The following is a 26,869-nucleotide window of genomic DNA, read 5'->3' as shown; positions in this document are numbered from 1 at the left end:
TTCTTTTCTTAACTCAACTAAATAAACCGTATGGATCTTCGATCCATTTAAACCGAGGGAATTCACATGGTGATTCTCTTTACAACATATCCTCTCGATATTTAGAGAGCTATAGTAATTATTCCATTTATTTGGAATTAACCATAACACACTTGAAAATATCCCATGCCTTTTTTATCTCAATTCTTGGTCTCCAAACTTTGCCCATAAATTCTTTCGTCATTTTCCGGAGCTCCAACAAAAATCCGAACATTTTTTGGACCTTCCTAACCCTCACTTCCTTTTCACACCATTTGATTTTAAATCGAATGAGTTTGAATTTAAAACTTTAAAAATGCCCACTCCATTTTTCTTGGAACATGCGCATTTTTGCTAGTCCGGGAATATTATCCGCATGCCCAAATTCTTACTCTAACCTTCTCTTCTCTCTTTTCCTTTCTTTTTTCTGTTATTTAAAAGAAAGGAAATAGCAGAGAGAGGAGAGAGACCAGCAGGCCGGCCTCTAGGGTCCATCCCTAGGCCCAACCAGCCGCCGGCCTCCCTAGGTTAACTCCTGGGCCGGCTCCAAGGCCAAAGCCCACCTAAGCATCCTAACCCTAGCCCGCACCATCGCTCCTCCTCACTCTCCCCTCGTTCGTCTTGTCCCTCCCGAGCGCCATCACGCAGGGAGAGGGCAGCGCCAACCCCTCTCCCGATCCACCTCTCTCCCCCCCCCCCCCCTTTCCCCCCCCCCCCCCCCTCCCCCCCGTTTCCCTCGCGCCTCTTGACGCCGTCCAGGCCAGGGCTCCCTCGCCACCGGAGCGGAGCTGCTCCTCATGCCAGGAGCCCTGCACGCCCGACACCGCCCTGCCGGCGACCTTCTCCATGGCGCCACCGCCGGCGAGCCCTGCCAGTTCCTTCGGCCTCACCGCCCTCTCCTTCACCTCCTCGCGCCCGCGCCTCCTCCTCCCTCCGTTCGGCTTCAAGCTCGCCGCCTCCCTGCCATGGCGTCCGTGTTATATCGTCGCGCCGGCGACCACGACCAACATCGTGCCTCTGCCGTCGCCGCACCACGTTCCTGCTCCGACGCCATCTGCCTCCCCCTCGCTGTTTCGCCAGCCATGGCCGCCTCTGCACCCGCACGTCGCCCCCGGCAAGCTCTGCCCGCCCTTCTCCTTTTTCGGGTTCGTTTCCAGCGCCGCTCGACCCTGCTCCCGCTTCCTGCACGTGACCCTGCGGCCTCGAGCTCCTGTGGTCTTCTGTGTTGGGGTTTGCTCCCGAGCTCCACCGTCAAACCCCGCTCCTGCCTCCATCGAAGGCCGACACGTCAAGCTCGACCCTGAATAGGGAATAACGCCAAGTACCAGGACGACGGGGACCGTCAAGTTCGTCCACCGCCGTCAAGTGAACGAGACCGGTAAGTCCGAAGACCCCAAGTACCTCTTCGAAACGACCGAGTACCACTACCGTCGACCCTCGAAGACCTCGTGGACGTCAAGTTCCGTGTCGTTGACCCTGAACCTCTATGAAAATGTGTACGACTACTTCCGTGGCCGAAGACCCGTGTACAACTACCATCTCCGAAGACGTCGAGTGAACGTCTACCCACATCGTGTATTTGACCAAGTTCGATGACGACCTCCGAGAAACTCGGATTCACCAAGTTCCACTACCGTCGCCTTCGGAAACCTCGGATGCGTCAAGTACCTCTTTAAAATGAACGTGTACCACTACCGGCAAGGACCAATTGTACCACTACTTCTTCTACCATCACGGAATGACTACTTCCCTCGACGAACTCGAACCGTCCTGTTTGCACGCTTTGAAGGTATAACCCGAGACGACGCCCGTGAACGAATGTTGTGTGATGTATGAGATGCACCGTTTGCACCGTGTCCGATTTGTCACTCGTTTTCCATGCCACTAACTCGTGGGAACCCGGTAGTCGGGATCACCCCACCATCTCTAGCATGTTTCGCACATCCGCACGCTTCCTTTTGCACCTGTATCTCCATGAGCTACCGGAACCGATATGTTGCCGTGGCATCATTTTCGGATTCGTTGCCGTGGCACCCCTTTATTCCACCACGGTGACAAATGCTTCATAACATGCTCATGTCAACATTTTCATAAAATTGCTTAAAACTTGCATATGTCATTCGCATCATAATAACAACATTTAAAATGATTATATTTGTTGTTTCCATCAATTTGCTAAATGCATATGGGGATTTACCGGATTTGTTGTTTGTTATATCCGGCCCCATTTAAATTGTTTAGATGGTATAGTTTTGTTATGTTTCACCTCTTGCCATGCTAACAACATTTAATATTGTTGGGTACATAAACGAGATTCGAACTAAATAATTGGTGTGGTGTTCCGTCAATATGCAACCCGTTGCATACTGTGCTCCACTTAATTTGTAGGGTTGCTTGTGCACTTTGCCATGCATGCCTCATTAAACCGGACATGCATCATACTTGGTTGTGCATCATGCTGTGTTGATGTGGTGGTTGTTTACTATGTTGTCTGCTTCTTTCCGGTGTGCTTCTTCGGGTTGTTTCCGGTAACGTCGCGTTTGTGAGGAACCGTTCGACTACGTCCATTTGTCTGCTTCATGGACTCGTTCTTCTTCCTTGCGGGATTTCAGGCAAGATGATCATACCCTCGAAATCACTTCTATCTTTGCTTGCTTAGTTGCTCGCTCTTTTGCTATGCGTATGCTGCGATACCTACCACTTGCTTATCATGCCTCCTATATTGTTGAACAAAGCCTCTAACCCACCTTGTCCTAGCAAACCGTTGATTGGCTATGTTACCGCTTTGCTCAGCCCTCTTATAGCGTTGTTAGTTGCAGGTGAAGATTGAAGTTTTGTTCCTCGTTGGAACATGGAGATGTTGTTCCTTGTTGGAACATGTTTACTTGTTGGGATATCACAATATATCTTATTTAATTAATGCATCTATATACTTGGTAAAGGGTGGAAGGCTCGGCCTTATGCCTGGTGTTTTGTTCCACTCTTGTCGCCCTAGTTTCCGTCATATCGGTGTTATGTTCCCGGATTTTGCGTTCCTTACGCGGTTGGGTTATAATGGGAACCCCTTGACAGTTCGCTTTGAATAAAACTCCTCCAGCAAGGCCCAACCTTGGTTTTACCATTCGCCACCTAGCCTCTTTTTCCCTTGGGTTAAGCCAGCCCAAGGGTCATCTTTATTTTAACCCCCCCCCCCCCGGGCCAGTGCTTGTCTAAGTGTTGGTCCAAAATGGGCAGCCTGCGGGGCCACCTCGGGGAAACTTGAGGGCTGGTTTTACTCGTAGCTTGACCTATCCGGTGTTGCCCTGATAACGAGATATGTGCAGCTCCCATCAGGATGTCGGCACATCGGGCGGTTTTGCTAGACTTGTTTTACCATTGTCGAGGATGTCTTGTAGAACCGGGATACCGAGTCTGATCGGAATGTCTCGGGAGGAGGTCTATTCCTTCGTTGACCATGAGAGCTTGTCATGGGCTAAGTTGGGACACCCCCGCAGGGATTTGAACTTTCGAAAGCCGTGCCCGCGGTTATGGGCAGATGGGAATTTGTTAATGTCCGGTTGTAGAAAACCTGAACTTGACCTTAATTAAAATGAATCAACTGCGTGTGTAACCGTGATGGTCTCTTTCCAGCGGAGTCCAGGAAGTGAACACGGTGTTGGAGTTATGCTTGACGTAGGTTGTTCTAGGATCACTTCTTGATCATAGTTTCACGATCGTGCTTTGCCTCCTCTTCTCACTCTCTTTTGCAAACAGGTTAGCCACCAGATATGCTAGTCGCTTGCTGCAGCTCCACTTCATACCTTTACCTTACCCATAAGCTTAAATAGTCTTGATCGCGAGGGTGCGAGATTGCTGAGTCCCCGTGACTCACAGGTACTTCCAAAACCAGCTTGCAGGTGTCGATGAGTCCGTGCAGATGACGTAACCAAGCTCAAGGAGGAGCTTGATGAAGATCTTGTCTTTTGTGCTGTTTCGTTCTAGTTGATCAGTAGTGGAGCCCAGTTGGGGTCAATCGGGGACCCTTGTCGCTTTTGGGGTTCTTCTTTTATTTTGGTTCCGTAGTCGGACCTTGATTGTATTGGATGTTGTAATGCTTTATTCATGTATTTGTGTGAAGTGGCGATTGTAAGCCAACTATGTATCTCTTTCCCTTATGTATTACATGGGTTGTGTGAAGATTACCTCACTTGCGACATTGCTTTCAATGTGGTTATGCCTCTAAGTCGTGCTTCGACACGTGAGAGATATAGCCGCATCGAGGGCGTGACATCTAATTTCTTCTCTAATTGCACATGCAGCCGCATCATTAGCCTCAATTCTACCAACTAGTGCACGGACGTCTATTAAGTTTCTTTCTATCAATAAGTTGATGTATTTTTCTTCCCAAAACCAAAATAAGCATCCGTCTTCGTGCACGCATGACCATCTCAATAAGCTATTGAAATTGAACCGAATAGGTTGACAAAGCCGAATGAAAACAAGAACATACCTCGTCGTTCTCGCATTTGAAGAATACCCATCCGGGGTGTTTCGACGTGCTAAATGTTAGCTGCACCACTTTCTGCATGCAGTCGTCGCACTGTATGAGCGGCGTCGGCGAGCCGGCTAGCCGCTGCGCGAGCGCCGAGCCCGGGCGACAACCGGCCGACTACTTGCTAGCAAACCAACGATGACGGCTAGAGGACGGACTAGTACCTGCATGCGGCGCTAGGGCTTTGTCGGGGCTGTGCGGGGTGCTCCCCGACCAATCCATGGCTTGGTGTAGCCACCGGTGGCCGAAAACGCCAAATCCGGGGGCCAAGGCAAACAGTCGCCGATCTGCAACTATCCGGTCGCACGAGGTAGGAGGAAGTGGTAGAGGACAATCTCGGGCGAATCTCGGGCGTGTGGCGGCCCGTCGGTGTGATCCCGCCAGCTGGTATGGCCGGAATTGTGGGCGGCGGTGGGTGGGGGAAAAGCGCGGGCTGAAATGCCTCCCCCCCCAACCGCTATCGCTATATACAGGGCACCGACGGGGCGAGGGGGAGTACCCGCGTTTTCGCGGGTTGGGGCGGGACTTTTGCCGCGCCCCGCAAAAAAATTTACGGGTCGAACGCGTTTGCGGTATCTGATCGGGCAGCATTTTCCGTGCGGACCCGTATTTTGACAGTTATTTTACAGGTCAGGGCATTATACGGGGTCCGCTAAAGATGCTCTAGCAACATGAAACCTGTGTGGCGTTGCACCATCTTGTGTCCAGGTTGTATGCTCTAGTTGGTAGATTGTAAACTTTGTTGCATTTTGACCTAAGTATTTGAATCATGGCAGAGCCAGTCAACTAGTTGTCCTTTTAGTTCTCCAGATGCTTAATTATCTCCAGCCTAATTTTTGTTCTGTTTTGCTTGGAACAGTGATGCCGCATGTTCAGTGTTGTGGTGATGTAGGTTTGCTTCTCCGGTGTTTAGCCGTATGTTCCAGTAAATCTTGTGTAATCTCTCGATCTACAGCTTTGAAAGCAAACATGAGTACATTCCATGGGTCTTTGAGAAAATCTGAAACAAGACGATATATTTGTTCCGTGTGGGAGCTTATCTTTTGCCTCGGTGTAATTTCAGGCAAAAACTATAAATTTGACATGTAGATAAAAAGAATTCACAAAGTAAATTGTTGTTAGAAAAAATTCACTCCGCTGACCTTTTTGTGTAGCGCCCGACAGCCAGGCGCCACACTACACTGTGCAGCGCCTGATTGACAGACACTACACGTCTAATCTGTATCACACCTTGAAATGCCTGAAAATTTTTAAGTCAGCGTGCAACGCCTAAGAATTAAACGCTACACTATATAGTGCAGCGCTAGAGTCTAGGCGCTGCACTAACAGCTATACAAGGGACAAAGCAAAACCTTGTACGGACGCACTACACGCAACCGACGGATCACCAAACCACGTGCATGCATGCCGTGTGCGTGCATGCGTGGCCACAGCCTCGTAGGGCCTACAGCAACGTACTGCATGCATGAGCGTCGTGTGCTTGTTTGGATCTTTCGTGCTGCTTAATGCGAATCTTTTTACTAATTAACTGGACATCAGTGTAGCGCCTAGGTGCTAGACGCTGCACTGTATAATGTAGCATCTAGCCCTTAGACGTTGCACATTAACTTAGAATTTTCAGGCAGTTTAGGTTTGAACGCTGGTTAGGTGTATAGCGTCTGTCAGTCAGGCGTTGCACTGTGTAGTGTGATGCCTTGTTGTTGGGCGCTACATGAAAGGGTCAGTGGAGTAAAAAAATTTCAAGAACAGTTTATTTTGTGAATTCTTTTTGTCTACAGGTCAAATTTATCATTTTTGCCGCAATTTCATGAGTTTTGGTATTGCAATGCCATCTGTAGACTTGGTAAAGCAGCAGAAAGACATAGACTGAGGAGTCGGAGGCGATGGAACGGATCTAGTCGAAGCGCCCGTCGGTGTCGATGAAGCGCTTGAGCGCGCGCATGAGCTCCGCAGACGCGGCGGACCATGGGTCGATGGTGAAGAAGCCGTGCTGCTGCCCCTCGAACTCCCTCACCCCCACCGGCTTCCCCATCGCCCGCAGCCTCGCGGCGTAGTCCACGGCCCTGTCACGGAGGATGTCGCGGCCTCCGACCACCACCAGCGTCGGGGCCAGCTCCACCGCCTCCAGCGCCGGGCTGTCCGGCCCGAACGGGTTGGAGGCCGGGTGGTCGACCGTGGCGCCGGGAGGCAGCGAGAGGCGCCAGTAGCGGTCGTTGAGCGGGCGGTTGAGGAACGCGTCGTCGGGGCACTCCGCCTCGGACCTCGTCCGTTCCGTGCCGCCGAAGAAGGGCATGAGTTGGACGTAGCCCCTGACGCGTACGTTGCCCAGCTCAGAGCGCCCGGCCGCGGAGCCGAAACGCACGGCCAGGTGGTGGGCAATGGTGCCTCCCGCGGAGTCACCAGAGATAAACACCCGAGTAAAGTCGGCGGCCTCGGTCAGCCATGTGTCACCGGCGGGGCCGGCCTGCGAAGCAAACCAGAGGAGGGCGGCGGCGCCGTCGTCGATGGCCGCGGGGAGGCGGTTCTCGGGGGCGAGGCGGTAGTCCGGGGCGACCACGACGGCGCCGAGCTCGGCGGCGAGGCGGAGGCAGTAGTTCTGGCAGTTGGGCCAGGTGCGCGAGCCGATGCAGAAGCCGCCGCCGTGGTAGTAGAAGAAGACCGGTAGGAGCTGGTTCCGCTGGCACGGCCTGTAGAGCCGGAGTCCCAGCCCGCGGGGCGCGTCGAACTCGGCGTCCTTCCACTCCACGGTGCCGTCGTCCCGCACCGGCGTGGCGAAGCTCGGCCCATCCCTGCGCACCACGGCCCCGTCGCTGTACACCAACAGCACGCCCCGGCAGTCGTCCACGACGACGGGCGCGGCAGAGTCCTCGGAAGCCATTATAGCAGTGAACCGTGGTGAGATGGGACTTGCCAGGTGCGAGGTGATGATATAGACCCGGTTCAGTGGAGTACGCGACGTGTGCGCTGCACCAGGTGGAGTTGTGTGTTTGTCGTCGTCATCTCGGCCGGCCGTGCTGGTGCAGGCCATCGACGGGGTCCGGCGGCCGGCACTAGGGGACAAGGCTTTGCCGTCACGCAATAAATACAGCGTCCATAGGTGGAGCTTGTAATACAAGTATTCCCTCAATTCACATATACTCCTACAAGATGTTGTAACTTTTTTGAATTAGATGTACACGTTTCATTTCAGTTTGTGTTTGGTACATATTCGAAATATCCAAAGCATCTCATATTTATGAACGGAGGGAATATATGACTGTTACAAGAAGAGTATAGAGCAAGAACGCTATTTTGTGAAACCAGGATGTAAACCACTCCCTCGTGTTTTGGAGGTATGTTAATATGTGAAGCAGGCCCAGTAAACGGTGCCATGCATGTATACTACTATTGGTACAAATAACACCAAGAGATAACAACGTCCTGGTCCTTTTATTCAGGCCCAGTTCTTTTGCCAGAATCTGGGGATTCTCCCAGAATCTGACCCCTACCCAGCTTCTCCTAGAATCTTTGAGCCCCATTTGTTTTACAACCCTGTCTAATTAAACCCTAACTAGATAGGATTGTGAAACAAATGGGGCTCAAAGATTCTAGGAGAAGCTGGGTAGGGGTCGGATTCTGGGAGAATCCCTAGATTCTGGCAAAAGAACTGGGCCTCAGTATGGCCGGGCCGGGCCGGGTACTGTAAGTTGTAACTTGTAACTCATGAAGTATGTGTTGGTGTCCTCGGGTAAGGCTGTAACAGATCCAAATGTTTCATGGACGTATTCAGTGGCGGCACCACGACAAACTTGAACAACCGAACCCACTGCCATGGAATCAGGCACTTGGTTGGTCAGATGCAGACGTGGGGTGGGATGAGCTTTCCTGGATTCATGATGTTGTTGGGATCCAGCGCGGCCTTTATCCTTTTCATCGTCCTCAGTGACTCCATCCCCAGCTCCTTCTCCAGGTACTGCCAATGCACACACCAAAGCACTTGTCACTTGTCACACTCATGGGTGCTGACTTGTTGATGACTCATGTGGAAATTCGAAACAAATCACGGCCTTGATAAGATAAAGAGGTCATAGGTCACCTGCCTTCATTTTCCCTGTGCCAACACCATGCTCTCCTGTGCATGTACCTTCCATGGACAGAGCAGTATGAACCATGAAATGGTTTAGTCTCTCTGCTTCCCTTCGCTCTTCCTCCTGGCTTGGATCAAATAGGATAATTGTGTGGAAATTTCCGTCACCGGCATGGGCGATAACCAAACTGAAAACATGCACAAGTCAGAGAGAAGGTCCTCCTGGATAATTAAAAGGATAGCATACTGTACTGTCATGCTGGAGCTGCGGTAAGAATCGCATGCTACTTCATCAAGAGTTCGAATTTTCAAACTGCCCTGCTCTCCTATAAATACAAATCTAATACAAAAGAGATGGCCATGGCTTTCCTAGCTACAACAGATAACAAAGTGGGAAAAACCTAGGTACTGCGTAAGGGAGAATATGTACCAAGTCAATGGTGACGCATCAAGTAGTTGCTTAGATACAGATATGCATTCTGCAAGTCTAGACAATGGAACACAAACGTCCTGCATGAACAACAATTGGGGCGGCATTAGAATTTACAAGACTTGATGCAGTTCATCCACTGAAAACCGACAGATAATAAGGCTACAATAATCATAATGACCATTGGCCGATCTCTGTGAGCAGATGAGATTAAAAAAATTATGAAGCTGACAAGATCTGCATTTACCACCAAGGGACAAAAAAGCCATATGTTGATTCAAACAAAGAGAAGAGAGCGGCACCAGTTACCCTTTAGGCCTTTACATAACTGATAAGATATTCCGTTGCTATTCGCTAAGTACCCTATACTTGAATGTGAACTAAAATTGGATCACATTCCATATTTTTGCCAAATGATGATTACATTGGGGCATGTTGACAAATGCCAAGATTCACAACTAAGGAGGTAAACATAATGGTATATGATGCATGCCACTAGAGACTAGCTATCTCTAACCAACCAAAAAGGTGATGATTATAGTGATATCAAATACTGAGCAAGCAATCAAACCGTTATCATAGCTTCATGATCAGGTTTCATGGCAAACCCAGCCCAAAGTGCCTCCTTCCTGATCTGCACATAGAGGAAAATGCCATTAAAATATGCTTCAAGACCAAATATCCTATATATCACAGTACTACTATTCTCCAGAAACCAGGGAACATAATGTCGTACTGTATGACACTGGTATTGCATGGCCTGTGCACAATCATGCGGCACAACGAAACATCTGTAGATTAGCTCTACAAGTTCAGATGACTGACCTTCCACAGTTCCTCTTTAGCATTCGGCTCCTCCACAAAAACAAAATCAGAACCATGGTGCTCTGCAGCAATCTTTTGAACCAACAGTGTTTGTTCAAGTGCATATGCTTCTGAATAGTTGCAATGGAAAGAGATTAACAAAGAAAAGGAAGATCAGCCAGTTCTTGATGTGTAAGCTGAAGGAATGTTTGCAGCTTAAGAAGAGCTTTTAAGTGACTTGTCCAAGCAAGTGAACAACCAACAGAAGACGATAGTAAATTACTGAATATGTGTTAATTACATCCCCAAGATAAGGAACAGCTGTAGACCACAAGCATGAGCTATGGTATCACTTCTGAAAATTGTCTAGAGTCTACTAAAAAGTAGTGTGCACAAAGTGAATTTAGTTTTAATAGAGAGATCGCAAGAGGTATATGTACACCAGAAAGTAGAAACTACTCCCTCCGTCCCATAATATAAGATGCTATTACAACCAATATATGAGTACATTGGTTGTAATAACATCTTATATTATAGGACGGAGGGAGTATATGCTAAGTTATAACCTAGAATACAAAAACAATATATTGATGGTATAGTAGATAGTGTCATTCTTTACCCGTTATTGTCAATCACACAACATCAAATTCACAAACTATTAGTATTATAGATACAAAATTAAGACCATGGAAATGAATCTGTCAGTTATGTCAATATGCCTGCAAAATCTAAGCAATTTTTATGTTTATGTTCCTCTTTGTAGTATTATCTTCTTTTTAATGTAGTGAAATCTTCTTGGGGTGTGTATTTGGGTGGTTGCATGCATAAAACTTCGCAGTTTGAACCGTTGTGGCAACTTGCATAATTCCTTGTACATATCATGTGACTCTGATCATCAATCTAGATACTGATTTAAGGAATGTGCACATATTTCAAATTTATCTAGATTGTACTACTAGAACTCAGGACTGCCACCATAGATGCATAATACAATATAAATGGCATAAAAGTGCAAGTTAGGTTACCTGTCCCTATGAATTCAAACATCAAGGTCGGCACTTCAGGCAAGCTTTTACCGTTTGCCATGTTTATTGCCCTTATCTGAACCTCATCTAACAATTCCACTCTCGAGACCTAATCAAGCAGAAAAAGATAGTATCAGTAACTAACTAGCCAACAAGTAACAACAACCTTACTAAATTTTGGTTACCCACTGATACATCTCAACAAATGTAACTTCTACTCAAGCACTTCAACTGAAGTCAAGCTAACACCCACAATAGTCCACAAAAAACATCGAACACCACCATTGACGGCCACTTAATGTGCAATGGACAAATTATGTCACATGAACAAATTGTTAGAATAAATCCGAGGCATACCATCGATCATCCGAGGACCAAGCAATCACACGAGCACGACACCGAAATTTGTTAACGAGGTTCACCGATATGGCTACATCCCCGGGGCCTGACTATGGGCGCTCCTCCCCATGACACCGCTACAATACCGCACCCGGTCGCCCTGGACGCCGGCACATGCCGCCGGCTTCCCCTGCGTTCCTGTGCTATTATGTTGGCATAGGTTACATCGTGTGTCTACCCTCGCTATATATGAGGCCTAGGATACAAGTGTCCTACTAGGACATGACTCCATGTCTTATCTAAACACAATACAACTACAAGTCCACCTGTAACCTACTTTGTACACTATATTCGACACAACTCTAACAAACTCCACCTTGGCGAATATTCTCCACCACCTTGAATTCGTCCATGTGTCAAACTTCCATGTACATTGGACTTGAGCTTATCCCATGAGCACCGCTGCTACTTCAAAGACTCCATATGACTCCACCTGCAACTTGTAGTCCCTTCTTTTCTTGACCACAGTCAACACTCGAGCAAAATTAAGTTCCTTGTTACTCTAGAGTTTGTGCTCCCAACTTCTAGAGTATCCATCGAATGCCATCACGCACTGATCACTAACCTGCATGAAAGTGAACAACTAACATATTGAGTGTCACACATAAAAGTTACCTGAACTCAACATCACCACCCTTCCTTGACCGTCTGTCTGAAACTTGAAAGAATTTCACCGTTGCTTGTAGTCATCCCGAGTCAAATTCACAGTTGTCTCACCACATGCATGACCACAAGAGCCCTGACCCGTCTCCATGTCCCATGCATACCGCATGTCACGCCGCTATTACCACGTCGAGCCTCTCCCCGGTCGAGTCTCAAAGGTCGCAAACCCACACTGCTCAACCCCCACTGCAGAGTACCATCGATCATCACCGACCGATGACGAGTTTCACGCTTCCATCAGACCACTGGGCTCCAGTCCGAACCACACGTCACCCACTTTTTCCCGTTGAAATAGGCTTCGATTCTCTGGAGGTGAACATTGAGCTCCATGGGAGTCTCAACAATGCGCTCATCGGTAAGAGCAGCACGAGTAAGAAGATCCTGTATATACTTTTCCTGGGATATAAAAAAGCCATCAGAGGTAGAAGAGACTTCAATCCCAAGAAAGTAGCGAAGAGGTCCAAGATCGGACATAAGAAACCGCTCACTAAGACGGGCCTTTACAAAGGCAATATACTCGGGGTCGTCGCCAGTGATGATCATGTCATCAACATAGAGAAGAAGAAGAGTCCGACCACGTGGAGAAAGGTGGACAAACAATGCTGGATCATGAGCACTCGCTGAAAAACCAGCGGCAGTTACCACAGAGGCAAAACGCTCAAACCAGGCACGGGGGGCTTGCTTAAGGCCATAGAGAGAGCGACGAAGACGGCATACCATGCCATCAGGAACAGAATACCCAGGTGGTGGCTGCATGTATACCTCCTCACGCAGCTCACCGTTAAGAAAAGCATTCTTAACATCAAGCTGAGATACAGACCAGTGGCATGCAGAAGCCACGGCAAGAAGTGTACGAATAGTGGTCATATGGGCCACAGGAGCAAAAGTCTCGTCGTAATCACGACCATGCTCCTGCTGAAAACCACGAGCCACAAGACGAGCTTTGTAAGGCTCAAGAGAACCATCGGAGCGAGTCTTAACCTTATAGACCCACTTACAAGTGATGGGACGGACACCTGGAGGAAGAGAAACAAGATCCCATGTACCAGTGCGTTCAAGAGCAGCAATCTCCTCTGCCATCGCAAACTGCCATTCAGGATGAACAACAGCCTGACGACAAGAAGTCGGCTCAAGAACAGCAGCACTAGCGGTTGAAAAACCAAGGCGATCAACATGCGAAAGCGGACGAGGACGTAAGCCATAGGTAGGCTGAGATGAGAAGGACGGCACATCAGCAGACGCATCCACATTACGTGAACGACGAGTGTAATACTGAGGAAAAGATGAAAGAATACGAGGAGAAATAGCCGAGGTAGAATCAGGAGGTGGAGACGAAGAAATCACCGGGGATGAAGGTGCAGAATCCGGTGACATGCGAGGTGAGGAAATCGTGGGAGATGGCGGCGACAAATCGGCAAGATCTGGAGAAGTAGAGTGAGCAGGACGGAGAGACAAGGGCTCAACTGGAGTGATAGGTGTGTCAGGAAAAGTGAGGAAAGAGATATCCTCCACTGAAAAGGTCGAGGAAGATGGACGCGGGTAGAAGGGACGAGACTCATCAAAAGTCACATCACGAGAAATACGCATCCGACGACCGATGGGATCCCAACAACGATAGCCCTTATGCTCATCATTATAGCCTAAGAAAACACACTCAACAGACTGAGCGGTCAATTTGGTGCGTTCGCGAGGGGCAAGAAGAACATAGCAAACACAACCAAACAAGCGAAGCATCGAATAATCAGGAGAATGATCAAAGAGACGCTCGAAAGGAACACCACCCTGGAGAGCAGCGGACGGCTGAAGGTTGATGAGATAGGTGGAGGTGAAGATAGCCTCGGCCCAAAAATGAGGTGGAAGAGAAGTGGCGATCATCAACGCACGAGCCGTCTCAAGAAGGTGGCGATGCTTTCGCTCAGCCACGCCATTCTGAGCATGAGCACCAGGACAAGAGAACTGAGGAAGAGTGCCCTGCTCAGCAAGAACACCACGCAACATCTTGGAAATATACTCGCCAGGGGAGTCAGCACGGAACACACAAATAGGCGAAGAGAACTGAGTGTGAACCATGGCAGCAAAACGCTTATAGATGGAAAGAACCTCACTGCGAGAAGTCATAAAATAAAGCCAAGTGTAACGAGAGAAATCATCTATAAAAATAATATAGTATCGATGGCCCCCTTTCGAAGCGAAGGGTGCCGGACCCCATACATCAGAATGGACTAAATCAAAAGGACGCTGAGACACCGACTCACTAGTAGGATAAGGTAACTGAATCTGTTTGCCGAGTCTACAACCCTGACACTCTAAAGAGACATCTCCTGAGACAGACCCCAGAAGACCTCGACGAACTAATGACGACAAGCGAGACCCACAAAGATGACCAAGTCGATGATGCCACTGCTGGAAGGAGCCGGTAGCTGAAGCGACAGAAGCGGATGGACTGGCGATAGTGGTGGCAGCGGAAGGAACATGAAGCCAGTCTAGCTCCCAAAGACCCTGAGAGTCACAGCGGCGAGGGCCAGCCCCAACCAAAGTGTGCGTTCGACGATCCTGAACGGAACAAGAGTCAACGTCAAGGATGACGCGACAACCAGAATCAGTAAGTTGACCAGCAGAAAAAAGATTCATGGTAAGTCGAGGAACATGAGCAACATCAGGAACAGAGTAAGAAGGTGTGATAAGAGTGCCTCGACTAGCAACAGAAAGAGGAGTACCATCAGCAGTGAGTACATGAACAGGAAAATCAAGCGATTTAAGAGAGGACAAATGTGAAGAATGAGAAGACATATGAAAAGAAGCTCCGGAGTCCAGAACCCACGAGGATGTACCTAACTGTGTAGAGGGTGGTTGCTCGGTGCGGGAAGCATCAGCCACAGAAGCTGCAGTGCCCGTCGAAGGAGAACCTGAAGCAGCAAGCAGACGCTTAAGTCGCAGAATATCCTGCTCAGTCAAGGCGGTGGCTGAAGATGTCGAAGTAGAAGAAGAAGTCCCTGAAGCTGATGATCGCGCCTTACGCAGGTGTTTCTTCTTCTGGAAGCACTGATACTCAACATGACCATCCATATTGCAGTAGCCGCAGTGAGGACGAGACCGACCCTGGCCGCCCGTAGGAGTAGGTAAGAGCGGAGGAGCACTGGAGCGGGATGGGGTCGGTGCAGCAGGCGACATAATAGGAACTCGAGCAGCGAGCACAGAGGGAACCTCAAGTAGACCAGCACCACGTAGGCGAGTCTCCTCAGCACAAATCTCAGAAAGCGCTTCCATGAGGGAGATACGACCACGAGCAAACAACTGAGCACGCCGGGGCTCAAACTCCTTACGGAGCCGAGATAAGAACTCGTAGACACGATGAAACTCCAAATCAGCCCGCACAGCCTGGCAACACTGACAAGTACGACAACCAGCAGTGCGGAGAGAATCAAGCTGACGCCAGATAGCAGAACTCTGTGCATAGAAATCGTCAACACTGGAGTCACCCTGCTAAAGAGCATGTTCCTGCCGGACCACAGACAGATATAAGGCATCACCAGAGGGCTGATAGCGCTGACGAAGACGGGTCCACATCTCAGATACGGTAGGGAGCCCCAAGTACTCAGAGGCAAACTGAGGCAGAACACTAGCAGTGAGAACAGTTGCGGCACGGGCATCCTGATCAAGCCACTGAGTGTAAGCAGAAAGAGCCTCATGATAAGTCTGAAGAGCCTCCTCATAAGTCGAAACCTGCTCATCATAAGCATGTATGGCAGTGTCATCTGCAAGCTTAGCTGCATCCTTCGCAACTTGATCAGCATCGGCAGCAATAACCGGTGGCGTCGGCGGAGTAGGGGCCACAGGTGCAACCGGACAAGGCGGACAACGGACCTCGCCAGAAAGAACGCCCCAAAGACGAATGCCACGCATATGAATGCGCATGAAACCAACAAACTCGATGTAGTTAGTGCCATCAAAGATCACTGGACAGCGAAGAACTGCGACATAGCCTGACAGTGTAGACATTTTTTTTCGTCAACAAGCAGGCGACAGCAGCTTTCGGTCGTGAGGTAGCGTACGAAGACACAACCAGCAGCAGAACGACGGAGATCAGCGGCAGAATCCGGCAAGGGCGGCGAAAATCGGTAGCTGGTGGCCGCCGCTCCAGAGCAGAAGGCGATCCAGAGGGTTGGTGGCAGGGCGATCTGGTGGCTGGAGCGAACCAGGAGTGCACGAGCGCGATCGATCCAGAGGGTTGGTGGCGGGGCGATCTGGTGACTGGAGCGATCGATCGGGAGAGGCCCGGGCGAGCGCGATCGGGAGAGGCCCGACTGCGGGGCGATGGCGACCAGAGGCCCAAGGCCCGACTGCGGGGCGGGGCAGAGCGATCAGTTCGATCGGGAGACCTGGCGAGGGAACGGAAGACGGCGGCTCAACGCGATCGGATCGATCGGGAGGGACAGAGGAAGACCGCGGGGCGAGGCGGGCAGATGAAAACCCAGCGGCCGGCGGCAGGAACGGATCAATGGCACGAGTTGCAGCATGCAAAAAATTGACCTAGCTCTAATACCATGTTAGGAAATATGCAACTTGTATTTCCAGGAGGCCATAGGCCAGTGTATATATACATGTACAGGTGTGGAATATATGCAGGAAACCCCTTATACAATAGGGTAAATACGAAAGGTTACATGGCTATATATATATTGTAAAACAGTAAAACTCAGCCACCAACGCCCCTCCACAGCGATTTGACGTTCTGGACCATCCGATCTACTGTTTAACGCTGAAGATCGTTCGGCCCTCGTGGGCCTTTTTAGCCGTCGCCCTACCCCGTTATCGGGCCGCTGCTCCGAGGATCGACTTGGGAGCCTTCTCGTGAACCGTCAAATTTTTACACCGAGCGCCGCGAGGCTCGATCGTCCCGACTTCCTGTCATCCCGATCGGCCCAGGTTCTTCATCATCTGCTGCCCTGAAACCGGCGGCGGCTCCAGTCCAGGTCGACGGTATTCCTCCAGTAACAGTCCATCGTAAGCGCAACCCTACGTTTTGATTTCACCTCCCTATGTCCTCGAAGTTCATAGTGCTAACCCCAGCTGTTCTTATTGGTGATTGTCCATGAATCATGGATGCGGCGACAATGAGAGAGAGAGCTTTGGCTGTAGCCAAGGCGGGCGATCAGTAGGAGGAGGCCATGTGAACGGCTCAAGAGTGACGCTGCAGCATCAAGCAGCTACGTACGTCTTACCGACGCAAGATAACGCGGCGGCATCTCGCTGGTGCGAGGAGGAGGTGGAGGCGACCGCTGCACCAGAATCCTCGTCAGCGCAAGAGTGACATACATATCTCCTCCTTTGCGGCTGTGGCGGCAGCACACACCGCCGCTGTGTCACTACAATCTTTCATTCTCCCTAATTGGGTTTGACGCACACTCCTCCATGTCTTCGTATCTATGGAACTGATTTTCTATTCCTTCTTACAGGGTTGCAGTGCTTGTTCATTGGAGTTTTCCTGTACGAATTTCTCAAGGGGTGTGCTTCAAACCCAATTAAAAAACAGTAAACCTCAGCCAGCTATGCGATCATGGCGGGCAGACAGGTGCGACTATTCACAAATTATTGCCCTTTGTTCATCTTTGTTCTCTCTATTATTACTGTGAGTTTAGTGCTGCATTCCATGCGATTTGTTTGGTTTTTATTTCAGCCAGGCACTTGCGTTTTGCCTGCTCCCTTTCCTTCTCTTTGTTTCGGATTTCATATAATCTGTCTCTGGCATAAGCTGAACCTATGAAGATTAGTTTCTTTGGTACGGCTTGGGTATGTAAGACCGAATAACTCTTATGCCTATGTTCTTTCCTTTGCTACTGCTATCAACATTTTATAATTGTTCTACCTAAAGAACTTAATTAGTCTAAAATGAACTTAATTAGTCTAAAATGAGTAGGCATGGCCGCATGGGTTAAATATGCTTGATGGGTCGAATCATGATAAAATGGCCTGGGTCAATATTAGTACGGGTCTGTTTGGGTAATTATGAGCATGAATAATTTTAATTTTGGCTTACGTAGAAAATTATTTAGTTTTAATCTGTTTTAATACCAGATGAAATTGCCATTCAGTTTGCGAGGATATTTTATTTGCCAAGTTTGACGTCTACTTCATCATGTGCGTTGAATGTCATTGTCATAACACAAAAGAACGCATGATACGGTCATAGGCGATGGCTTCTCAAAGTAGGCAAATATGATGTCTTACCTTCTCCAATGTTAAAATGATATATTAACAACTTTGGCATTTCACAGAAGGGAGTGCTATCCTAGATTGTTAAGATGAACTGGGCTAATATTGTGTTTCTTGAATAATTAATTCATTGTGTCAACCATCATAATGCATACCTCTATACTTTCTCAATATGGGCGGGCGCGGCAACGCGCGTCTTCATGATCTAGTATGATACTCTAACAGCTACATCCCTGGGGCCTGACTATGGGCGCTCCTCCCCATGACACCGCTACAATACCGCACCCGGTCGCCCTGGACGCCGCCACATGCCGCCGGCTTCCCCTGCGTTCCTGTGCTATTATGTTGGCATAGGTTACAATACTTCATGTGTCTACCCTCGCTATATATGAGAGGCCTAGGATACAAGTGTCCTACTAGGACACGACTCCATATCCTATCTAAACACAATACAAACTACAAGTCCAACTGTAACCTACTTTGTACACTATATTCGACACAACTCTTAACACAAATACGAGCATGGAGATATGAACATTCAGTCCATATGGAAAGGATGTCGATTATTTCATATCTGACTTACAATTTTTTCAAATGTCATAGCAATGAAAGAAAAACGGAAGGATACGGACAAACCTGTATGCCAGAATGCATTGATGCAATAGCAACATCAGCAGCATCCTTAACCGTTTGAAAATTGCACATGGCAACCTGAATATAGAGAGCATTTAGGAGGAATGAGTTCATAGGTAAAATGAAGACGCAGAAAGAACTACAAAAAAAGGTCGACAAAGCTAGATGAATAAGGTGGCATCCTATGCATGTCCATTACTCTTTCAAAACTTCTAACATTGAAAATGGTACATGGTTTGCTACTAGCAATGGCAAAACAAGATGAATGTTGTGGCGACGTGAATACTGGTGCATTGTAAGAATAGCCGTGTTGCGGTTTATATGTTATAACTTGCAGGATTGCGGACCGCCTTCCCATGTGGAGGGCATCCCACGCGAAGGTGGGTCGCCTCACCTAGGGGTTGGTGTTCCGGACCTTAGCAGGGCCGCGACCAGCCTAAGGATCAGGATGTGCACTGAACTCCTCCGCCCTGGGAGAGGCCTCGACCTGTAATTCTCCCGCGATGAGTGTGAGGTGTTCGCCACAATGGGCCGCATCCACCAGGATGGTGGTTGGTGGCGGAACCTCAGCCTTATTCTGGGAGGATCGCTGGCTCGATGGCCATGCCATTTTCTGAGATTGCGCCTGAGCTCCTAACGTTGGTCTTGAGTGCATCAGGAAGCGCCGGACCGTCAGCGATGCCTTGGTTGGCCGCCGTTGGATCTCGGATATCAGAGGGGCCTGAGCCCGTTGGCACTCTGGCAGTATATCGAGGTCTGGTGGTTGGTGTGCCAATGCAGCTTACCACCTTGCCGGATGTCCTCCAATAGCGCTGGACCCTGGACTCGCAATACTCCTCCAAGAGCTGCTACGACATCTTGTTCTAGGGGGGGGGGGGGGGGGGGGGGGGGGGCAGCCGGTTCAAGTTCGTGGAAGCTTAACTGAATGACTTGGGCCCCACCTAGGGTCAAGTTCTTCGTGTGGCTTGCCTGCCAGGAACTTTGTTGGGCTGCTGAGAGCCTGGCACGCCGAGGCCTTCAGCATGCACCGTGTTGCGTGCTTTATGATCAGTCGGAGGAACAATGGCTCATCTCCTCACTGTTTGTTCCTTCTCGCACGTGGTGTGGCACGAGGTTCTTTCCTGGTTGCGTTCGACGGCAAGACACCCAATGCGGAGGACGACTACGTGGATTGGTGGCATTGAATGGGCCACTCGGTCCCAGCTGTTAAGCTTCATACGCTAGCCAACCCAACCAAAAGTCAAAACTGATGGAAAGAGCTAGGCAATCCACATATACACTTCAACACCCCCTCTCACGTGTGACGCGGGAAGTCAACACGTGAATAGACTCAGAGGTATGACTCAAGAGGCCTATACGTGGACACAGAGGGGGCAGCAACAATTTTTGGATAAATCGCAAAAGCCAGGACTTGAACTCAAGACCTTAGGCTGCGATACCATGTTATGAAAGCGCGAGCTGGCCAGAGGAAGATGGCGGCATCGCGAAATCGGATCAGCACGACTTGCACGTGCTAAAAAAATAACCTAATCTCTGATAGCATATTAAGCTTCATGCGCTAGCCAACACAACCAAAAGGCCGAACTGATGGAAAGGGCTAGGCAATCCACATGTACACTTCAACACCAGCCTCTCCTCAGACTCAGAAGGGCACATCCCCGGCCATCATGTTGGTGGCACGGTGCATCTGGAAGCATCGCAACGCATTATCTTCGACAACGCTCCCCTTAGCTTGCCTTCCCTCGTTGGTAAGATCCAAGAGGAAGCCAGACAATGGGTGTCGGCGGGCGTGAGAGGCCTTCAGGTTGTGCTACGGGGCTGAGGTGGAGCCTAGGGACGACGGCGGTGTGTTGTAACTCTGAGTGTGACCTTCTTTGGGCTTGTACAAACTCTTTCCTTCTACCAATGCATCAAAATGCAAAGCTTTTGTGTTTTCCCGGAAAAAAACACTTCCCAAATTTTATATCATAGAACATTAAGCCAATAAACATTTTGTTAGGAACATAGGGAGAACATCACATAGAAATGTTCCGAATAATGTAATTATCGAGTGCAGGATAAGATAGACTATTAAAAGAAAATATCTTGTGTTCATACAAAAGTTGTTTCCATTCCTAAGATGCAAGATAGGAGTTAAGTCATAGTAATACTGATGAGGAACAATAGATGAGGAAAATGAAAATATAATCATATGTCAAATCTGTTTGGCTACTTCTAGATACTTCTGTTGTGGTCTAGTATTTCTTTTCTTTTCTTTACCCTACCTGCTGTTTCTAGAGCTCTCTAGTTATAAGGAGCTGTGAGTAGAATGGTGAATCCTAAATAACAGCTATAAGTAGAAGTATGTGAAGGCTTCCCAAAGCCCTATAAATAGAGGTCCTCACCTCTACTTTGTACCCAGACTACCCACTACCTATAATAGAACTTGTTGTTCTTATCTAAGATCTTGGAGTAGACCTTGTGCCCTAGGAGTTCTGGATTGAACTCTTGCTGCCCTATCGGCCTACATTCGCCTCTAGAGCGATATCTAGCACAGCACGTTGAAGCTGTTCCTTCAACACTTGTGCTGTACACGTTGTAGCAGCAAGGTGGAGTTGCTCCTCCACAACCTTTGTGCTGCTTCAAATACGGCATGAAGAATGGTGTTTCTCCACAGGATGTGCTACATAAAGAGTGTATATCCTAAACAGAGAAACAGATTAGTTGTTAAAACTTAACAATCAAGTATACAAAGTGCAGTAAGAATTGTTAGCAAAACATTATTTCGACAGCGAATAAATCAAAACAGAAGACCTACCACGGAATGAGATGGAAGCTTTTGAAGTCGTAAAGTCACTTCTGTAATTACCCCTAAAGTCCCTTCACTTCCAATGATCAACCGAGTTAGGTCATATCTGATATTCAACATGGTGGAAAGTAAAAAAAGTTGTCAATACTAATGGCAGCAACAGATGTATAACTTCATATATATAATATGTAGACATTATGGGAAAAGCAAGCAGCACAGCACAACTAAGATTCACTCCCGAAGAAATGAAGCCTTTTAATCTTAAGAAACAGGAGCAGTTCTTGTATACCCAGCTGCACTCTTTCGAGCCCGAGAACCGGTCTTGACAACGTCGCCATCTGGTAGAACAGCCTGATGTACCATAAAAGATCACTACTTGTATGCTTAGTCAAATGTACAGTATATGGGGAAATAATGAGGATAGCAAAAGGACCTGAAGATTGATAACATTGTCCCGCATAGTTCCATACCTACAAACTAAGAAGCAAATTCATCAAAGCCATCTAACATAAGTATCATAAGAATACAACAGATAAACAGGTGAATCGTGCACGTAATGGTTGTCCTTCCTCTTTGTGCGGATGGGGTTACAGATGCACTGTAGAAGCCAAAAAGTGGCCTGAAATTATATGGAGAATTACCTCACGGCTAATGAACCAGAACATCGTGTAGCGCACATTCCACCAATAGTGGCTCCAGGTCCTGTAAATCAGACCAATGTAGATAAGCTACGCCACTAAACTAGTGCAAAAGCAAGCAACCGCTGATGCTATTTTAGTGGACCCAGAAAGATGATCGAACTTCAGTGCAACTATTGAGTACTACAAACATGCATAATTATCTCCCTAGGACAGAAGGTACATAACACCTAAATGTCTGGAGGGTGCAATTACACTGTTCAACTGCAGTCGAGTTGCATTAAATATAATTTATTAAGTTATGTCAATCTGGATTTTGCACCTAAATGTCTGGAAGATGCAATTACACTACAGAAGTCAGTTGCAAACAAAGCTGCTGTTCAACTGTAGTCGAGTTACACTGAATATGAAAGGGCAAAGGACATAGGAACAAAGGGCATGATGAAAGGGTTTTTTTTTTGACAAGATTGATCTGTTTGGATCTTGCTCCATGATGGCCTTTTTATTGATTTTGATGATTGAATAATTTCATATCAGGTTATGTCAATCTGGATTTTACATGGTCGGTTGAAAAGGTAAAAAAAAAGGACAGACCCAGTGCTAGAAGCTCCCATACCAGGTGGGGTCTGGGGAAGGATACGTGGCAAGCCTTACCCCTGCGCAGAGCAATGCAGAGAGACTGCGTCGAACCCAGGACTTCTTGGCACAAGTGGGGAATACTTCACTTCGTCGGTTGAAAAGGTAAATGGACAGAAAAAACTGGAAGGGGAAAGGAAACAAGGAGCTTGCCTGGGTCAAGAGGGAAAAAGAGACCATGGGGTTTCAGGTATTCATTCAGCTCAATCCATCCAACTCCTGGTTCAACTACAACATCCATATCCTCAACATGCAGAGATTTGATTTTCTGCAATGAATTTGTGATACATTAAAATATACAGTATGAAATTAACAGATCGTATCCTGCATGTATATAGCTCACTGCTAAGAAAGTGCTTGCCTGCTTGGTATAACAAAATATAGTAAAATAGATGAGCCAAGTACTCTAGCACTTTTTAGGCATTAGAGTAAGATTTCGATTTATTCATACCGAGTTCATCTACATCATTGTTAATGTTATGATTACATGGCTGTTGATCATAAATCTTAATATTTACCTTCATTGAAGACATGTCAATGCAAACACCACCATGAGGTGCCAACGTATGTCCCTCAATTGATGTAGCCCCACCATATGGTACAATTGGCACCTGATTCCAAAAGAAAGAAAGAAAGAAAGAAACACCACTTAGTGTTACTGAAATGGAAAGTACCAACTCCTTCCACAAACTCCCGAAGAAAACCCATAAAGAAGCTAAATAACTCCTAGACCAAGAATATAACATGCTGTTTGAAAATCAATTACTAATTCTCAAAACAGGGTCATATGACATCCTACTAAAAGTTATCTAAGAACGCAAAATGGGAGTCGTGTAAACCAAAAATGCAAATACAACAACCTCCATTATCGACAACTAGCTGGAGCACAAAATAACTTCTCTCTGCAGGTGAAAAAAGCTATTTCCCCCGTGTCGTCTCTCCGAGGCAGCTCAGGCGGGCACCCTACGCCGCCGCCACCGAATCTCCAGCAACCTCCCCTCGCCGCACCGGCAAACAACGATGAGCAAAGCCTGCCGATGGCAGCGGAACTCATTCAGCCACCCCCCCCCACCCCCCCACACACACACACATCCTCCAAAGCCTGCAGTCCCGCTTCTAGCTTCGTCCTCCCTCTCCCGCATCACCGCCCCGTGGGGGTCACCGGCTTGCCGCTGCGCTCGGACCTCGCCGGATCTGGGATTGCGCCTCCGCGCCCCTTCCTCAGCCGCACGCCATCGTCAAATCCGCTGGGACGGGGTCAGACTCGTCCGGCTGTTGTGGCTTCACGTCGCACGCGAAGGCCTGCGCAAATCACCCACGTCCCCGATTCATCTGCCACCTTGCGCATACGTGCAGGACGCTCGACCACCGTTGGTTAGCCTCCGTCCCCGTCCTCATCCGCCTCCAATGTCCTTCCGTGATGGTCGCCCGGTACTGCCGCAGTGTCGGCGGCCAACGCAGGGTCTAGTTTTGGCATACGCCATACCACTATGGATCTGGACAGCATCCACCCAACCCCCCCCCCCCCCCCCCCCCCCCCCCCCCCCCCCCCCCCCCCCCCCGCGCGCATCCACCGTGCCTCCTCCCATCAGATCCAATCACACATCCACCTCCGTCTTCACCTGGCCCGGATTCTCCATCCTTGCACCGGCTGGCGCTTGTTGGTTCCCCACGACAGCCTTGCTGCTCTCTGCCTTGTTATGTTGTGATCCAAATTCAAATTCAATTATAAAGATAAAGACTAACTTCTGACGAGCGAGCGGAGCGAGGCCCGTCGCCAGGAGGCTTAGGCCGAAGTGGAGCGTAGCGAAGTCTGAAGGTGGAGGGGTTTTTCCCCTTCGTGTTGGAGGGGTTTTCAACGTTAAAATATTGTCTCCTATGTTGATTTCGTTCTTCGTCGTTTGATTTGCATGTCGTATCTCTAGCATGCCTCGTGTTGTGCAGCTGGTGGTTGCCCTCCGGTCCTGCCGTGTCAGAGGTGTGGAGGAGTTTGGAGGTTGTGAGGAGGCCAAAGAAATCTGCCCGGCGGCCGCCGGTTGACTACGGCGGCACCTGCAAGCGCCGCGTTCCACCTTGGTGGCGTGTCAGACCTCATCCTCCTCGGCGGCTCGCGCGGCAACGACAACAGTGATGCATTCACACCGTTTCGCATGTTGGTGGCGCTGTCTTCATCTCCTATCTGTCGTCCGGTGAACTTCTTGGTATTCTCATGAGCTATCTCCAACATCTCCAGACTCTGCCGTTGGGTAGATCCTCTTATCGTCTCTTTCATTGTTGTGTGTGCCCTTCCTATACACTCCACCTTGGGCGATAACCACCCTCCTGTGGGGATGATTTCATTAACAGCATTCTCTTCGATCATGTCACTTCACCATCAAAGTTATTACTCGACACGTCCATGGGAATGAGACCCTCCCTTCCGGCGGTGAACTCGCGGCTCCCCCTCGTGCATGCTTGTCGAGTCAGATCCTTTCCTGTGGTCATCTTTACTCCTTCCTGGGCAATGACAACCCTTCCCGAGTGTCGGATGGCTCGGTCTTGGTAATGACACAACTCCTTGATGTGGCCACCCGTGGTCTACCCCTGTCAGTGGTTCCGGTGCTGTCTTGGTGGTGCTTCCACGTGCGTTCCTGTAAGTTTGTTGTTGTGCTGTCTCCGGGCATGATCTGCTGCCTTGATAGCCTCTCTCTGCTGCTAGTGCACCATTTATGTTGTTATGCCTTAGATTGTGCTGCATCACAACCATCTATATTATCCTGATGTTTAGGTGGTTGATCCTTGCTCTGTGTTGTAACTTGTACTTGGTGTTTTTTTGGGTGTTTTCCATGTTCTTGCCTCCATGAGATGTGTTGCCCCTGGGGCTGTTAAGGTTTCGATCCGGTTTCCAACATAAACTGGATCATGGTTTTCGACCCATTTCCCACGTAAACTGGCCCATTTCTTTTGAATTGAGATAAATATACAGGTGGGGGTTGGAATTCAAAAAAAAAAACAGCTAGGTGGCTCAATCATGGAAATTGTTGTTGTGGAAACCAGAAGTACAGGATACAGAATCCAAATCAGTAACTCTTGCAAAACAGGGAGCATATGATGTTCCTTTAGGCTAATGAATGGAAGAGATCCATACCTTGTACTTATTACAAGTCATCACAATCTTCCGTACCTCATACTGGGACCTGCAAATCAGTAATGGAGGCATTACAATACATGGAACAAGCTTGGCATATACACCCACAAAACGCAATTATCAGTGTGTGCCGGGTGAGATCACTTTGGGAAGACGACGACGTCGGGCACGTTGACTGCCTTGTGGAAGCTATTCTGCGGCGTCCCGTGGAAGCTCCTCTCCTCGTAATCCACCGTCAGGTTCTCCTGCAAAACAGCAACCCACCTAGTCAGTGAGCATGTCGTGGGTTGAATTAATCAACGGACAGCAAAAACAACAAACACAAGTTACGCAGCATCGCCGCCCGCAGGCACTAGGGCAAGCCGGCAATGGCAGCGCGGAACTCGAATTCACTTACCCCGAGGAAGGATGCGAGCTCTTCTATGAACTGCTGTGGCACGCGCTTGCGCTCCCCACGCACCACCAGCTCGGTGCTGTCTTTCCCGCCGACCCTGGGCCAAATCAACAGACAAGCACAGGGCGCTGTCAGCTCAGCAGTCAACGATGCGAGAAGTGACGTAACCGTCGATCGAGCGACTGGTTTGGATCGGATGGGCATGCACGCACCGGTGGTCGGGGGCGGCATCGCAGAGAGCGACGGAACCGGTGATTCCGCCTGCGGCTGCGGCGGCGAGGAAGGAGAGGAAGGCAGGAAGGCCGCGGTTGGAATTGGGGGAGGACGGGTCCCGGGGCTGCGGGAGGGGCTGGGTGGAGAGAGGGAGGCGGAGGGCGGACAAGGGGAGGAGCACGCGGCGGGGCCGGGAGAGGCGGAAGAGGGAAGCGGCCATGGATGGCGGCAGGCCGGATGAGAGGCGGAAGACCACGTGCTCGTCAGGATGGGGGGGGGGGGGGGGGGGCA

At 49.0% G+C, this 26,869-nt stretch overlaps 2 protein-coding genes across 8 annotated transcripts; both read right to left on the bottom strand.

Moving 5' to 3' along the window:
* Positions 1-5,537: 5,537 nt before the first annotated feature.
* Positions 5,538-7,630, bottom strand: LOC125537150 (probable carboxylesterase 15). Of its 2 annotated transcripts, XR_007295645.1 has the most exons (2): positions 6,354-7,630; positions 5,538-5,607 (listed from the first exon to the last, which is right to left on the bottom strand). XR_007295645.1 is itself a non-coding variant. In XM_048700455.1 (1 exon), exon 1 carries the CDS (start codon positions 7,575-7,577, stop codon positions 6,444-6,446), a length of 1,134 nt encoding a protein of 377 aa, XP_048556412.1. In that variant the 5' UTR covers positions 7,578-7,630; the 3' UTR covers positions 6,279-6,443. The 2 variants fall into 2 exon arrangements, 1 of the variants encoding a protein (XP_048556412.1); XM_048700455.1 differs by lacking the exon at positions 5,538-5,607 and having other exon boundaries at positions 6,279-7,630.
* A 192-nt stretch (positions 7,631-7,822) lies between these two features.
* LOC125537149 (D-lactate dehydrogenase [cytochrome], mitochondrial-like) lies at positions 7,823-26,855 on the bottom strand. Of its 6 annotated transcripts, XM_048700450.1 has the most exons (19): positions 26,578-26,855; positions 26,369-26,462; positions 26,116-26,216; positions 25,972-26,020; positions 23,363-23,455; positions 22,998-23,112; positions 22,212-22,272; positions 22,004-22,040; positions 21,860-21,921; positions 21,580-21,676; positions 21,240-21,464; positions 18,786-18,860; positions 10,875-10,983; positions 9,871-9,980; positions 9,617-9,679; positions 9,046-9,125; positions 8,625-8,803; positions 8,186-8,501; positions 7,823-8,018 (listed from the first exon to the last, which is right to left on the bottom strand). In XM_048700450.1, exons 1-18 carry the CDS (start codon positions 26,796-26,798, stop codon positions 8,203-8,205), a joined length of 2,070 nt encoding a protein of 689 aa, XP_048556407.1. In that variant the 5' UTR covers positions 26,799-26,855; the 3' UTR covers positions 7,823-8,018; positions 8,186-8,202. The 6 variants fall into 6 exon arrangements, with proteins under 6 accessions (XP_048556407.1, XP_048556406.1, XP_048556408.1 ...); XM_048700449.1 differs by having other exon boundaries at positions 7,823-8,501; XM_048700451.1 differs by having other exon boundaries at positions 7,823-8,501; positions 8,629-8,803.
* Positions 26,856-26,869: the final 14 nt, after the last annotated feature.

Source organism: Triticum urartu, chromosome 2 (genome assembly GCF_003073215.2).
Source record: "Triticum urartu cultivar G1812 chromosome 2, Tu2.1, whole genome shotgun sequence".
Taxonomy (NCBI): Eukaryota; Viridiplantae; Streptophyta; class Magnoliopsida; order Poales; family Poaceae; genus Triticum; species Triticum urartu.
Note: the sequence above shows the minus strand (reverse complement) of the source record. Positions and strands in the feature narration are given on the sequence as shown.